Raw genomic sequence first — 16,476 nt, 5'->3', positions numbered from 1 at the left:
ATGACAGCTACAGCTTGGTTGGAGATCCATCCACCATTTGTATGCCACAGCCCCTGCAACAAAGCCAAATGAATTTGAATTATAAAGTACAGGGTGATGCCACACCTGTATCCGTGCCAAACACCATGAAGTGTAGCCCAACAGAGGACAAACACATAATGGTACCAACCTCTGTGCTTCTGATTGGAAAGCATATTGGACCAAGGAAGGACCACGCTGCTTTGAGGATTCATGGAAGTGATGAAAGCAGTAGTCCGACTACAACAAGTTATTAGGCACCATATCTGAGAAAGCTTTTGATATGTTACTTGCAAAGTGTTGCTTAGCTTTAAGCTGGAAGTGAGTTCATGGAGCTTCAGAAAAGTTACAAGCATTCGGTTTTTGTGAATATAAAGAACCAGAATCTACTTTGCATGCGTTAAGGTTATTGCATGAACTTCAAGTGGGAGACAAAAAGCTGCTTGAAAAAGTAGATGCAAAAACCAAAGCCCAGTTGGATGAATGGAAAGCAAAAAAGGAGTCAATGGAGATTTGAAAACAGAGTATTCGTCAGATGATGTTGTGGATGTGGAAACCAAGATGAAAGTTCAGATCGTAAAGGGAGCAATAGCAAGATTAATTAGACTTATTAATACAGTGAACTAGATACACCTTTCCAAGATCACGACACACAAATTAGAAGAAAAGGGAAGAAGAAAGGTGTCAAGAACTATCTGAACCACTTCTTGCAGTCTCAGAATCAATTCCTATAACCACGATGGAGGAGGCCCCTGAACCTGAGATTGTTTTCACAACCAGAAATCTTGTTTTGTGGAGCATGAGCACTCTGTCTCCAATAGCTACCTTGACTTTTCGGTTGCTTGTTATTTCAACTCATTCCCATACTGACCTGTCTGTCCTTGACCTTAGTCACTGTCATGTTTAAGCCTAATGCAAACCAGCAGATTATATTCCATTTGAGTATCCCACAACCCAATGACATGAACATTGGATATTCAACTTTCAAGTAACTCTGCGTTCCATTCCCACTACTGCTCCCTTCGTTTACCTTTTCTGTTTCCTCCCCATCTGGTTCTGCCTGCCAATTGTCTACGCACCTATCCACCTGGGCTTCTTCCTTCCTATTCCTTCTCTCACCTGATTTCACGTACCCAATCATCCCTCCTTTATTTTGCCCCACTTCTCACTTTCCAGTCATTCTCTAAATACTTCTAAATACAAGTGATCATACAGATGCTGGAAATCCAGAGTAACACATACAAAATGCTGGATGATCACAAGCAGGTCAAGCAGTTTTTATGAAAAGGAATTAACAGCTGATGTTTTGGGCCAAGACTGATTAAGGGTCTTGGCCTGAACCATTGATTGTTTATTCCTTGCCATAGATGCTGCCTGATCTACTGCGCTCCTCCAGCATTTTGTAAGTGTCTCTGACTTACCCCTCCTATTCCCCACATAGCTCCATCTGCCCATTATTCCTGATCTTAACTGGTACTACTTATTACCGAGACATCCCTGCCACACTCCTTTCATGTCTTTAAAGCAGTTATCTTCCCTCTACGCACAATCTTGATGCAGAGTTCTCATGTCATTTATTTCTTTGCCTCCACAAATGCTGCTTGACCTGAGTTCTTCCAGCAATGTTTTTTTTTTGCTTTTTATTTCAAAAGCTGGGGACTTCGAAGAAAAAGAAGGAGAACTTGGGGGAAAAGAATTAGCATCTGGTGAGATTTATAGACATGCTGACCTGAACGTGAAAAACCACATTTATTTCCTTTAAATGATAGTAACTTTAAAGTATCGTACGTCCTATTCTTCAGTTTATTGCCTTCCACCTACCACTTCACCATTGCTCAAGAGGTAAAATTAAATTTGAGATAACACATAAGTAATCAGTTGAGAAAGAGCTGAGACCAGCTCTTGTTATGCAAGGTTGTATTTAGAATCCAAAAAGGAAAAAGGTTATGGATATAAACAATAAAAATGGTATACAAACCATTGAAAGCAGTATCAGGTAAGGTTGAGCTTTGTTAAAGAGGTGGCCAACAGGATTGATGAGGGCAGGGCAGTTGATGTCTTAAATTGAGTATATTTTAAGCAGAGGTTGATGGGTTCTTGGTTAGCCAGGGTGTCAACGATTACAGGGAGAAAGGAGGAGAATGGGGTTGAGAGGAATAATAAATTAGTGATGATGGAATGATGCAGACTCAGTAGGCTGAATGGCCTAATTTTGCTCTTATGTTGTCTATGCAGACTTCAGCAAGGCCTTTAATGAAGTAGGTTAGATCACTTGGGATCCAGGGTGAGCTGGCCAATGGATACAAAATTGGTTTGGTTGTAGGATTCACAATGTGGTGTTGGAGAGTTATTAAAGATTAGACACTAATCACCAGTAGCATGTTGCAGTATGGTCATCAGACTTAAGTACATTATCATCCAAATCAATAATATAGATGCTTGTCCTCTATAATATTGATTTGGATGAGAATGTACCTGGCACAGTCAGTATGTTGGTGGATGGTGCACAATGAAGAGGGCCATCTCAGATTTTAACAGTATCTGGAACAACTGGGAAAATGGGCCATGAAATGGCAGAGGGTATTTGACTTGGACAAGTGCAAAGTATTACATTTTGGGAAGTTAAACCTGGACAGGACATACACAGAGAATGACAGGATCCAGGGCAGTGTTGCTGAACAGAGTGACTTCAGCAGACAATTACATAATTCCATTTAAGTGACAACACTGAGACACTGAGAGTAGTCAGCATTTCGAAAGTTTGCTTTCATCAATCGGTTTTGGAAAGGGTTGAGAGGTTATTATTGTATGTGTGCAGATCTGGTCACCTAACTATAGCAAAGATGTCATTAAGCTGGAAAGGGTGTAGAAGAGATTGACAAGGATGCTACTGTGACTGGAGGGCTTAAGTTATAAGGAGAGGCTGTTTATTCAAGGTGTTTTATCCCTGGATTGAAGGAGGCTGAGAGGCAACATTATGAGAGGTGTATAAAATGAAGGGCATAGGAAAAGTAACATCATAGACTTTTCTCCTAGTGGAGAGGAGTCTAAAACTAGAGGCCATAATTCCAAGCTGAAGAGGAACAAAGTTAGAGGTGACCTTAAGGTCCAGTTTTTTTCTCACAGTAGAGTGGAGGGTATGTAATACAAGCAGCCACAAATATAACAAAATATATTCGGACAGGTACATAATTAGTGGCACATGTGCCAAATGCAGGCAAATGGGTTCATATTGGCAACTTGGGTGGAATGGAGAAATTGGGTTGAAGGGCCTAATTCCATTACTTTTAACTATTCATGAGTTAGTTATATAACCATATAAAAATTACAGCAGGGAAACAGGCCATCTTGGCCCTTCTAGTCCGTGCCAATCGCTTACTCTCATCTAATCCCACTGATCTGCACTCAGCCCATAACCTTCCATTCCTTTCTTGTCCATATACCTATCAAATCTTGCTTTAAATGACAATACCGAACCTGCCTCTACCACTTCTACTGGAAGCTCATTCCACACAGCTACTACTCTCTGAGTAAAGAAATTTCCCCTCCCATTACCCTTAAACTTTTGCCCCCTAAGTCTCAACTCATGTCCTCTTGTTTGAATCTCCCCTACTCTCAATGGAAAAAGTCTATCCATGTGAACTCTATCTATCCCCCCTCATAATATTAAATACCTCTATCAAGTCCCCCCTCAACCTTCTACGCTCCAAAGAACAAAGACCTAACTTGTTCAATCTTTCCCTGTAACTTAGGTGCTGAAACCCAGGTAACATTCTAGTAAATCTTCTCTGTACTCTCTCTATTTTGTTGACATCTATCCTATAATTCGGTGACCAGAACTGTACATAATACTCCAAATTCGGCCTTACCAATGCCTTGTACAATTTTAACATTACATCCCAACTCCTATACTCAATGCTCTGATTTATAAAGGCCAACATACCAAAAGCTTTCTTCACCACCCTATTCACATGAGATTCCACCTTCAGGGAACTATGCACCATTATTCCTAGATCACTCTGTTCTACTGCATTCTTCAATGCCCTACCATTTACCATGTATGTCCTATTTGGATTATTCCAACCAAAATGTAGCACCTCCCACTTATCAGCATTAAACTCCATCTGCCATCACTCAGCCCACTTTTCTAACTGGCCTAATTTTCTCTGCAAATTTTTTTCAAAAAAAGTTAATTATCTACAGTGCCACCTACCTTAATATCATCTGCATACTTACTAATCCAATTTACCATCCCATCATCCAGATCATTAATGTATATGACAAACAACATTGGACCCAGTACAGATCCCTGAGACACACCACTAGTCACCAGCCTCCAACCTGACAAATAGTTATCCACCATTACTTTCTGGCATCTCCCATCCGGCCATTGTTGAATCCATTTTACTACTTCAATATTAATACCTAATGATTGAACCTTCTTAACTAACCTTCTGTGCAGAACCTTGTCAAAGTCTATATACTGAAGTCTATATAGACAACATCCACTGCTTTACCCGCGTCGCCTTTCCTTGTAACCTCTTCAAAAAATTCAGTAAGATTTATCAAGCATGACCTTCCACGCACAAATCCATGTTCACTGTTCCTAATCAGACCCTGTCTATCCAGATAATTATATATACCATCTCTAAGAATACTTCCCATTAATTTACCCACCACTGATGTCAAGCTGACGGGCCTATTATTGCTAGGTTAGATCTTAGAACCCTTTTTAAACAATGGAACCACATGAGCAATACACCAATCCTCCGGCACCATCCCTGTTTCTAACGACATTTGAAATATTTCTGTCAGAGCCCCTGCTATTTCTACACTAACCTCCCTCAAGGTCCTAGGGAATATCCTGTCAGGATCTGGAGATTTATCCACTTTCATATTCCTTAAAAGTGCCAGTACTTCCTCCTCTTTAATCGTCATAGTTTCCATAACTTCCCTACTTGTTTCCCTTGCCTTACACAATTCAATAGCCTTCTCCTTAGTGAATACCGAAGAAAAGAAATTGTTCAAAATCTCCCCCATCTCTTTCGGCTCTACACATAGCTGTTCACTCTGATTCTCTAAGGGACCAATTTTATCCCTCACTATCCTTTTGCTATTAATATAGCTGTAGAAGCCCCTTGGATTTACCTTCACCTTACTTGCCAAAGCAACCTCGTTATCTACTTTTACCTTTTCTAATTTCTTTCTTAAGATTCTTCTTACATTCTTTATATTCCTTGAGCAGCTCATTTACTCCATGCTGCCTATATTTATTGTAGATATCTCTCTTTTTCCTAACCAAGTTTCCAATATCTCTTGAAAACCATGGCTCTTTCAAACTTTTAACCTTTCCTTTCAACCTAACAGGAACATAAAGATTCTGTATCCTCAAAATTTCACCTTTAAATGACCGCCATTTCTCTATTACGTCCTTCCCATCAAACAAATTGTCCCAATCCACTCCTTCTAAATCGTTTTGCATGGCCTCATAGTTAGCCTTTCTCCAATCAAAAATCTCAACCCTGGGTCTGGTCCTAATCTTCTCCATAATTATATTGAAACTAATGTCATTGCGATCACTGGAACCTGAAGTGCTTCCCAACACATACCTCAGTCATCTGACCTATTTCGTTCCCTAACAGAAGATCCAACACTGCCCCTTCTCTAGTTGGAACCTCTACGTATTGCTGCAAAAAACTATCCTGCACATGTTTTACAAACTCCAAACCATCCATCCCTTTTACAGTATGGGTTTCCCAGTCTATGTAAGGAAAATTAAAACCTCCCACAATCACAACCCTGTGCTTACTACAAATATCTACTATCTCCTTGCAAATTTGCTCCTCCAATTCTCGCTCCTCATTAGGTGGTCTATAATACACCCCTATAAGTGTTACTACACCTTTCCCATTCCTCAATTCCACCCAAATAGCCTTCCTAGATGACCCCTCTAATCTATCCTGCCAGAGCACCGCTATAATATTTTCTCTGACAAGTAACGCAACGCCTCCCCCTCTTGTCCCTCCGATTCTATCACACCTGAAGCAACAAAATCCAGGAATATTTAGTTGCCAATCACACCCCTCCTGCAACCATGTTTCACTAATTAGCTACAACATCATATTTCCAGGTATCAATCCATGCTCTAAGCTCATCCACCTTTCTTACAATGCTCCTAGCATTAAAATAAATGCATTTAAGAAATTCTCCACCTCTTCCTCTGTTTATCTCTAACAGTACAAAGAACTTTACTGTCTTCTTTTTCTTCATTCTCCCATACATCTGTTCCTACACTCTGGTTCCCCTCCCCCCTTGTATCTAGTTTAAATCCACTTGAGCCTCTCTAGCAAACCTACCTGCAAGAATATTTGTCCTCCTCCAGTTCAGATGTAAACTGTCCCGCTGGAACAGGTCCCACCTTCCCTGGAAAACTGCCCAATTATCTAAAAATCTGAAGCCCTCCATCCTGCACCATGTCTTCAGCCACGTGTGGATCTGCACTATCTTACTATTTCTAAAACCCACCAGCACATGGCACCGGTAGCAATCCTGAGATTGCTATCCTGGAGGTCCTGTTTTTTAACTTGGCATCTAGCTCCCTAAACTCACCTTTCAGGACCTCCTCACTCTTCCTACCTACATCATTGGTTCCTACATGGACCACGACATCCGGCTGCTCACCCTCCCTCTTGAGAATACTGAGAACTCGATCCGAGATATCACAGACCCTGGCACCAGACCATCTGGGATTTTCGATCTCTTCCACAGAACCTCCTATCTGTCCTCCTAACTATCGAATCCCCTATCACTACTGCTCTCCTCTTTTCCCTCCTTCCCTTCTGAGCTGAAGGTCCAATCTTGGTGCCAGAGACGCAACCACTGCAACTTGTCTCTGGTAGGTCGTCCCCACCAACAGTATACTTATTGTTGATGGGAATGGCCACAGGGTGCTCTTTCTGGCTATTCCCCTTCCCTCTCCTGACAGTCACCTAACTACCTGTCTCCTGACTCCTAGGGGTGACTATCTCCCTGAAACTCCTGTCTATTTCTGCCTCTGCCTCCTGAATGATCTGAAGTTCATCCAGCTCCAGTTCCCTAACACGGTTTGTCAGGAGCTGCAGCTGGATGCACCTTTTGCAGGTGTAGTCCTCAGGGTCAGCTGTGCTCATCCTGACATCCCACATACAGCAAACGGAGCACTCAACTGCCCTAACTACTGCCTCCATTACCTAACTCCTAGTCGAATTAGATTAATTAATGGAGCTTACCCGGCCTTACCTCACCTGGAGTGAAGTTCGTACTCAGTCTCTGCTCAGTATTTAAATTCTCCTGCTGATCTCAGATGCTGACTTTCATGTGCTTGCGCAGTTGTGCCCTGTTCAAACCTCGCCTCTGTGTTCTCGCTGAAACCTGATTGCGAGCCAAAGCCGACCCACTCTGCCTCAGTCCACTATGGCAAGTTAAAACGTAAAACAGCAGCATGAAGAATAAAATGCAGCAAAATATACTCAGCCACTAGTTTTACAGCTGAAGAAAATGTACTGCATATCCAATTCTTGGAATCACGTCGACACAGTGAAAAAAAGATGCAAAAGAATGGAGAAGTTGGTGAACATATATTCCCTTAGTTCTATCTATCCATCTCCTTTCATCTCTGCATCTCAAAGACAACTTGTTTTTCCCCCCATTTTTCCCTTGAGACTATTTGTTTTTCCATAGATTGCAAAAAAAACTTGCCATTGTTTCCAGCATTTGACGTTTCCGGTAGTTTCCATTTGAGTGCTTAAAATAATGCAAAACATGGGGGAGATAAACAATTAGGGATAGTCACCCGCGTCTAACCAATCATATAGAGATTTTTGAGGAAGTTACCAGGAAAGTTGGTGAAGACAAGGCAGTGGATGTTGTCTACTTGGACTTCAGCAAGGCATTTGACAAGATTCCGCATGGAAGGTTGGTCAGGAGTGTTCAATGATTCGGCATTCAAGATGAGGTAGTAAATGGACATCGGCTTTGTGAGAGAAGTCAGAGAGTGGTAGTAGATGGTTGCCTCTGACTGGAGGCCTGTGACCAGTGGACTGCTGCAGGGATTGGTGGGGTCTGTTACCATTTGTCATCTATATCAACCATCTGGATCAAAATGTGGTTAACTGGATCATCAAATTTCTGATACCACTATGATTGGGGGTGTAGTGGACAGCAAGGAAGTCTATCAAAGCAGCTGGGAAGATATGTTGAAGTTCTATAAGACATTGGTGAGGCCTAATTTAGAGTATCGTGTGCAGTTTTGGTTACCTACCGACGGAAAAGATGTAAATAAGATTGAAAGAGTACTGAAAAAAATTTACAAGGATGTTGCTGGGACTGGAAGTCCTGAGTTATAAGAGTGAACTTATAACTTCTTTTCCTAGAACATTGAAAATGGAGGTGAGATTTGATATAGGTATACAGAATTATGAGGATTATAGATAGGGTAAATACAAGCAGGCTTTTTCCAGAGGTTGGGTGAGATTACAACCAGAGGTAATTACTTAAGGGAGAAAGGTGAAATGTTTAAGGAGAACATGAGGGGGAATATCTTCACTCAAGAGAGTGGTGAGTATGGAATGAGCTCCTAGCTCAAATGGTGGATGTGGCTTCGATTTCAACATTTAAGAGAGGTTTGGATAAGTATATGGATGGGAAAGATGTGGAGGCCTATGGTCCAGGTGCAGTTTGATTTATACTAGGCAGTATAAATGGTTCAGAATGAATTAGATGGGTCAAAGGGCCTGTTTCTGTACTGTAGTTTTCAATGATGCTAAGTGTTTTAATGCCTGAAGAATTGACAGGCATTATTTAAGTCTTCTCATAGAGAATTATTACAAATGAACAGATCAAAAACTGCTTTCAATTTGTGTATCATTACAAGGGCAACTACAATGTTTTTCACATTTTTATTTTAAATATACAAACAGCTCTTATAACAATTATGGCTGAACTGCCACAAAGCTTGGAAATGTTAAGTTCTATGTTACACACACAAAATGCTGGAACACAGCAGGAAAGCCAGCATCTATAAGGAGAAGCACTGTCGACGTTTCGGGCTGAGACCCTTCGTCAAGTCTAGTCCTGACAAAGGGTCTCGGCCCGAAACGTCGACAGTGCTTCTCCTTATAGATGCTGCCTGGCCTGCTGTGTTCCACCAGCATTTTGTGTGTGTTACTTTAATTTCCAGCATCTGCAGATTTCCTCATGTTTGCTCTTTAAGTTCTATGTTAGGTATTTTGTTTAAAGTCACTTCTTAAGTCAAGATCTATTGGTTGTGAAGAGCAAATGGAGAAAACAAGGATGATATTCAACTTAATCACTTCAAGAATAAGACAATGAAAGATTTTTAAAAATAGGATACCTATACAGTAATATTCAGTTGGAATTTTATTTATCTTCAAGGCAAAGTAGTACATACAGACTTGGATTGGCATTGTTCAAGATTCAAATTAGTACCTTGCATGGAAATTTCTAAACTGTGTGCACTTTCAAAAATCATTCAAAATGTTAAAGAAATTATTCTCCAACATGCACGTTTCCAAGATGCCACAATGATTCCTGGTTCCAGCTTGTAGACTGCTAGGCATCTAGCTAGGCATCATGCCCACCTTTGTGATGGAAATTTAAATGAGTGGATGAACTTAAGGAGTACAGCCAAATATTAAGAAAATGTCAGAAGATAACTAAAAACTCCCACAAGCAAATCATATTTCTATGGGAATAATTATTGCTGTGCAGAAATTGGTTGCATTGCTTTTCAACATTACAACAGTTACACTTTAAAAGCCCTTCAATGGTTGTAAAGCACTTTGGGATGTTCTAAGAAGGTGAAAATATCAATACTCAAGCAAACTATTTTTTAAGAAAGGAGAAATTTCCTGGGTTACCTGAGATCTGGTAACATTCTCCAGCAGTTACAAATTTACAGCACAGGAATAGCCTAGCTGCAAGCATTCTTCCATCTTTTTTTTCTTCTTAGATTATATTCATGTCATGTCTCCAACGTATGTTTTCTAACTTCCCTCTAAGTGCATCAATACCATTAACTTCAATGGTTCCATTTGAATTTATCAATGGATGTTTCATTTGAATGTACTATCCCTCACGAGACAAATCCCTAAATACTTTTTATTAAATTTTAAAGATGTCCACCTCTCAAACTTATTTTGGAGATAAATGTCCCAATCTTAGTGGCTTTTAGCAGATATGCCCTGATCCTGTTTTTTTTTAATATGAGAACTGGAAACACATTACAGTGATAATTTACACTGAAAACTTAAGTGGTCACTGACTCCATTAATTCTGATGCAGAAAATACAGAAAACGTGAAGTTGTCAACTTGCACCATAGATGGCATCACTGCTGGTGTAAAGTCACTGATCTCCCTCTTGCAGGAAAATCAGGGAAAAGCTTGTGGATTTTAAAGAAAGCAAAGTTAGATATGGAAATGAAAAATACAAAAGAAAGATTTAATTTGCACAGTACAGTAATATACATTTTTTTTAATATTTAACTGCTGCTGGTACAATGATCATTGCTTATGCATTGTAGGTATTTGAAAATAAGACTACAGACAAATGACATGCCTTCTTAAAAGGATGTAGTGTTTCAATAAAAATTCAAAATAAATTTGTTAAAAGCATGTGTAACAGCACCACATGCCTTTTTACTTGGCATTGTCTCATATATAACCGTAACCAATAATAATGTTATATTGTTAATCAGGATAATCTAAATAAATTAACTGGAAGTTTTTCCTCAGAAATTAGAGTGAAACATGTCCAATTGTCACAATTTTTTAAAAAATGTTAACAATAAATTATTTGACTACTTCAATCTTGCAGCTCTTGCCCTTGCCAAGCTGATGCAATACTGACATATTACAACCAGTAATATCACATGCAGTACAGCTCTCCAGTCACAGAAGCCACAATAAAATGACTTCTTACTGTCACACGTTTTCATATAATTTTAAAATATGATTATTACAAAGGATAACTTTTTAGTGAATGTCTAAGAATAGACAGACATATATGAATCTTAGTAATCAGGTGGTTCAATAAACTAAAGTTAAAATATAGGCTTTTCACTATTAACCTCACAAAATGTATTTACTTAAATCCTTTGTATATGCTGGGCTCATTGTGTTCAATTTATACCATCATGCAGTAAAAATCATTTCAATTCAACATTTATCAGATTGGCATGACAGTGAAAAGTTCAAGTCAATGTACAGAATATTATAAGATTTGAAAATAGTAACTTCAGTTCTAAAAGTTCCATTGCAAAAAAGTCTTTCCACTTCAGCAGTAGAAAAGGTACTAATGCTCCACAGGTATGGTTAAAATTTGTAGAATGTTTTCTGTATAAAAATGTATTGCAGACATTTGTGAAATGGTTTAAAACTGGACAGTGATAAAATATACACATTTATGAATGTATGAATAAGAAATTTTGGTCCATGCAGCAAGACTGCATGAAATGAAAAACATATCTGTAATTTTCCTAAGTTGAGCGAAGTTAAAAATCTATAAATATATAGCAGCTTTTTACAGGGTTTCCAGTTGCTAAAGTCTGTGTTAACGAATGAAACAAACAACAGGCTCCCAATAGATTATATGAGAATGCTTCTTTGGAAGTCATGAATTAAATTAATGTTTTACTTCTAACTTAATCATTGAATAATAACTTTAAAAAAATTAGAAAATAAAAATATAAACAGTGCACTCTGATAATTTCAACTATTAACTGATACTTAAAAAGGCAAAATAAAATTTCTGAAAAATACAGAAAAACACAACAGAAATAAGTACATAAGACCAATAAAAATATAAAATTGGTATTGCACAGCACAAACCAACAGGCAAAAACATATTCGGACCTTTTAACTAACCTCAAAAACAATGTAAATTGTTTTTTAATACAAAATTGTACAAATAGTCTTTTTAGGCAGAGACTATGTTCTGTGATCAAATGTGTTTCTTTGAATAAAGAGGTAAAAGTTTATGGCACACATTCTTACTGAAAGTATTTAAGGCCCGCAACCAGAAAAAACTTCTCTAAAAAGATTTCTGAATCAAGAACAGCAATGTGAGCTGCTCGTCCTATTAACGAGTTAGCTGTGTTGGGTAATGCATGGATGACATCATATCGGACCAAATTACATTCCTTATTTTCCAAAACTGGTGAAAGAAGATTTTGGATCATCTCAGCATATACTGGACCTATAAAATAAAGAGATCAGGAATAAATACTAAACACAAAAATGCCATGTTGCAGCTATATAAAAGTTTGATTAGATTGCACTTGATGTATAATGCAATATTGTGGTTGTACCATTACAGGAAGGATGTGGAATCTTTGAAAAGGGTAAGGAAGAGGTTTACCAGAACGATACCTGGATGAGAGGGCATGTGAACTCTGGTAATTTTCTCCGGAGTGCTGAAGTTGAAGGGATGCCTGAATGAAATTTATTAAATTATGAGAGGCATAGATAGGGTAGACAGAATCTTCTCCCCAGAATAATAATGTCAATTACTTAGATTACGAGTATTTAATGTGAGAGGATGGAAAGTTTTTATCTTATTTTATTTACCGAGCAGAATAGGCTTTTCCAACCCTTTGAGCTTCACCACCCAGAAATCCCCGACAACCCCGATTTAACCCTAACCGAACTACGATATTGTTGGGATAACGGAGACATGGCTGTAAGGGGATCAGGCCTGGGAATTGAGTGTACCAGGGTATACGTGCTATCGTAGAGACAGAAATATGGGAAGAGGGGGTGGGGTGGCCCTGTTGGTGAGGAATGAGATTCAGTCCTTAGCAAGAGGTGACTTGGGAACAGGGGAAGTAGAGTCTGTGTGGATTGAGCTGAGGAACAGTAAGGGTAAAAAGACCCTAATGGGTGTTGTGTACAGGCCCCCAAACAGTAGCGTGGATATTGGGTACAAGTTGATTAGGGAGTTAACATTGGCATGTGCTAAAGGTAATGCCGTCGTTATGGGAGATTTCAACATGCAGGTGGACTGGGAGAATCAGGTAGGTGCTGGACCCCAGGATAGGGAGTTTGTGGAGTGTCTAAGGGATGTATTTTTGGAACAGCTTGTGCTTGAGCCAACCAGGAACGAGGCTATTTTGGACTTGGTGATGTGTAATGAACAGGGATTGATAAGTGATCTTGAAGTAAAGGAGCCATTAGGAAGTAGTGATCATAACATGATAAGTTTTTATCTACAATTTGAGAGGGATAGGGGCAGATCAGAGGTGTCAGTGTTGCAATTAAATAAAGGAGACTACGGAGCCATGAGGGATGAGCTGGCCAAAGTTAAATGGGCGGATGCCCTGGCAGGAAAGACAGTGGATCAGCAGTGGCAGATATTCTTGGGCATAATACAAAAGATGCAAATGCAGTTCATTCCAATGAGAAGGAAGGATTCAAAGAGGGGGAACGGGCCACAGTGGTTGACAAAGGAAGTCAGAGATTGTATAGCATTAAAGAAAAAGAAGTATGACAGGGCTAAGATGAGTGGGAATACAGATGATAGGGAAAGTTTTAAGGAACAGCACATCTTAACTAAAAAAGCAATACGGAGAGAAAAAATCAGGTATGAGCTCAGTCTAGCCAGGAATATAAAAGGGGATAGCAAAAGCTTTTTTAGCTATGTGAAGAGAAAGAAGATGGTTAAGAACAATGTTGGCCCCTTGAAGAATGAATTGGGAGAAATTGTTATGGGAAACAGGGAAATGGCAACAGAATTTAATGCATACTTTAGATCTGTCTTCACCAGGGAGGACACAAGCAATCTCCCAGATGTATGGATGGGCCAGGGTCATAAGATATCAGAGGAATTGAGACAGATTGAGATTAGGAAAGAAACTGTGATGAGTAGACTGGTAGGACTGAAGGCTAATAAATCCCCGGGTCCAGATGGTCTGCATCCGAGGGTTCTAAAAGAGGTGGCTCAGGAAATTGCGGATGCATTGGTAATCATTTTCCAATGTTCCTTAGATTCAGGATCAGTTCCTGAAGATTGGAGAGTGGCTAATGTTGTCCCACTTTTCAAGAAGGGAGGGAAGGAGAAAACGGAGAACTATCGCCCTGTTAGCCTAACGTCAGTCGTGGGGAAGATGCTTGAGTCCATTATTAAGGACGAAATAGTGGCACATCTAGATGGCAGAAATAGGATTAGGCCGAGCCAGCATGGATTTACCAAGGGCAAATCATGCTTGACTAATCTGTTGGAGTTTTTTGAGGGTGTAACAAGGATGTTAGATGAGGGTAAGCCAGTAGATGTTGTGTACCTAGATTTTCAGAAGGCATTCGATAAGGTGCCACATAGGAGATTGGTGAGTAAAATCAGAGCTCATGGCATTGGGGGCAGGGTTTCAACATGGATAGAAAACTGGTTGGCAGATAGAAAGCAAAGGGTAGCAGTGAATGGGTGTTTCTCAGACTGGCTGGAGGTGACTAGTGGGGTACCACAGGGCTCTGTATTGGGACCACAGCTCTTTACGATTTATGTCAATGATTTAGATGAGGGCATTGAAAACTATATCAGCAAGTTTGCTGACGATACTAAACTGGGTGGCAGTGTGACATGCGAAGAGGACGTTAGGAGAATACAGGGAGACTTGGATAGGCTGGGTGAGTGGGCAGATACTTGGCAGATGTCATTCAATGTGAATAAATGTGAAGTTATCCACTTTGGAAGCAGGAACAAGAGGGCAGAGTATTGTCTGAACGGTGTAGAGTTAGGTAAGGGAGAAATGCAAAGAGACCTAGGAGTCCTAGTTCATCAGTCAATGAAAGTGAATGAGCAAGTGCAACAGGCAGTGAAGAGGGCAAATGGAATGTTGGCCTTTATTACAAGGGGAATTGAGTACAAGAGCAAGGATGTCCTTTTGCATTTGTACAGGGCCCTGGTGAGACCACACCTGGAATATTGTGTACAGTTTTGGTCTCCAGGTTTGAGGAAGGACATTCTGGCAATTGAGGAAGTGCAGCGTAGATTCACTAGGTTGATTCCTGGGATGGCAGGGCTGTCTTACGCAGAGAGATTGGAGAGATTGGGCTTGTACACGCTGGAATTGAGGAGATTGAGAGGGGATCTGATTGAAACGTTTAAGATAATTAAAGGATTTGATAGGATTGAGGCAGGAAATATGTTCCAGATGTTAGGAAAGTCCAGTACCAGAGGGCATGGATTGAGAATAAGAGGTCAGTTATTTAAAACAGAGTTGAAGAAGAACTTCTTCTCCCAGAGAGTTGTGGAGGTGTGGAATGCACTGCCTCGGAAGACGGTGGAGGCCAATTCTCTGGATGCTTTCAAGAAGGAGCTGGATAGATATCTGATGGATAGGGGAATCAAGGGAAATGGGGACAAGGCAGGGACTGGGTATTGATAGTGAATGATCAGCCATGATCTCAGAATGGCGGTGCAGACTCGAGGGGCCGAATGGTCTACTTCTGCACTTATTGTCTATTGTCTATTGTCTAATCATGGGAAAATTTACAATGACCAATTACCCTACTCAGTACATCTTTGGACTGTGGGAGAAATAAGAGGACTCAGAGAAAATACATGCATCCATGGGGAGGACGTATAGACTCCTTACCGAGGATGTTGGGATCGAACTCTAAACTCATATGCCCCCAGCATTAATAATATCGCAGAAGCCGTTATGGACTATGGGACCCACAGAGAGCAGTATTTTACATAGAGTAGCACAGTAGTGCCTGGTGTGGGCTGCTGGAAGAGTGGTGGAAGCAGAAACAAATAGTTTGCATAATGAGGCTGATTTCAACAAATGAATATTTCAGGAATTGATGGATTTGGATCATGTATAGGCAGAAGGTAATTGGTTTAATTCAGCACTGAGTTTGATGCAGACTTTGTGGGCTGAAGGGCCAATTCCTGTGCTGTAATATTTTATGTTTTAAACATTTAAAAATCTTTAGTGGTGCACTATACAATGCCTGATTATACTGCATATAGTATACACATATAAACTGATCATGTACAAACTGCGATCTAGCCATTGACTTTGGACTTCAGGAAGGGGAAGTCAGGAGAAAACACACTAGTAGTCCTTGTTGAGGGTCCAGCAGTGGAAAAGGTGAGCAGCTGTAAGTTCTTGGATGTCAGCATCTCAGAAGATCTATCCTGGGCCCAACGCATTGATGCAATCGCAAAGAAGGCAGACCAACAACTCTAATTCATTAGATTTTTTAGGAGATTTGGTATGTCACCAAAGATTCTTATGAATTATATTATGGAAAGTATTCTGACTGGTGTACCACAACCTGGTAAAGTGGCTCCAATGCTCAGAATTGCAAGATACTTCGTCACTGACACAACCCTCCCGCCCCCACCGAGGACATCTTCAAGGGATGGCATGCATCACTAGGGACCCTCACCATCTGGA

The 16,476-nt window shown here is 40.1% G+C and overlaps 1 protein-coding gene across 3 annotated transcripts in view; it reads right to left on the bottom strand.

Moving 5' to 3' along the window:
• Positions 1–10,496: 10,496 nt before the first annotated feature.
• The window catches only part of fam135a (family with sequence similarity 135 member A), a 130,933-nt gene continuing 124,953 nt past the window's right edge, over positions 10,497–16,476 (bottom strand). For all 3 annotated transcript variants that reach the window (XM_059982298.1, XM_059982297.1, XM_059982299.1), the window contains one exon: positions 10,497–12,272. In XM_059982298.1, coding sequence (XP_059838281.1) covers positions 12,067–12,272 — 206 coding nt within the window. In that variant the 3' untranslated portion in view covers positions 10,497–12,066. The remainder of the gene's footprint in view (positions 12,273–16,476) is intronic.

Source organism: Hypanus sabinus, chromosome 10, assembly GCF_030144855.1.
Source record: "Hypanus sabinus isolate sHypSab1 chromosome 10, sHypSab1.hap1, whole genome shotgun sequence".
In the NCBI taxonomy this organism is placed as follows: domain Eukaryota; kingdom Metazoa; phylum Chordata; class Chondrichthyes; order Myliobatiformes; family Dasyatidae; genus Hypanus; species Hypanus sabinus.
The sequence above is the reverse complement of the archived record's forward strand: the minus strand, read 5'-3'. Positions and strand labels throughout refer to the sequence as shown.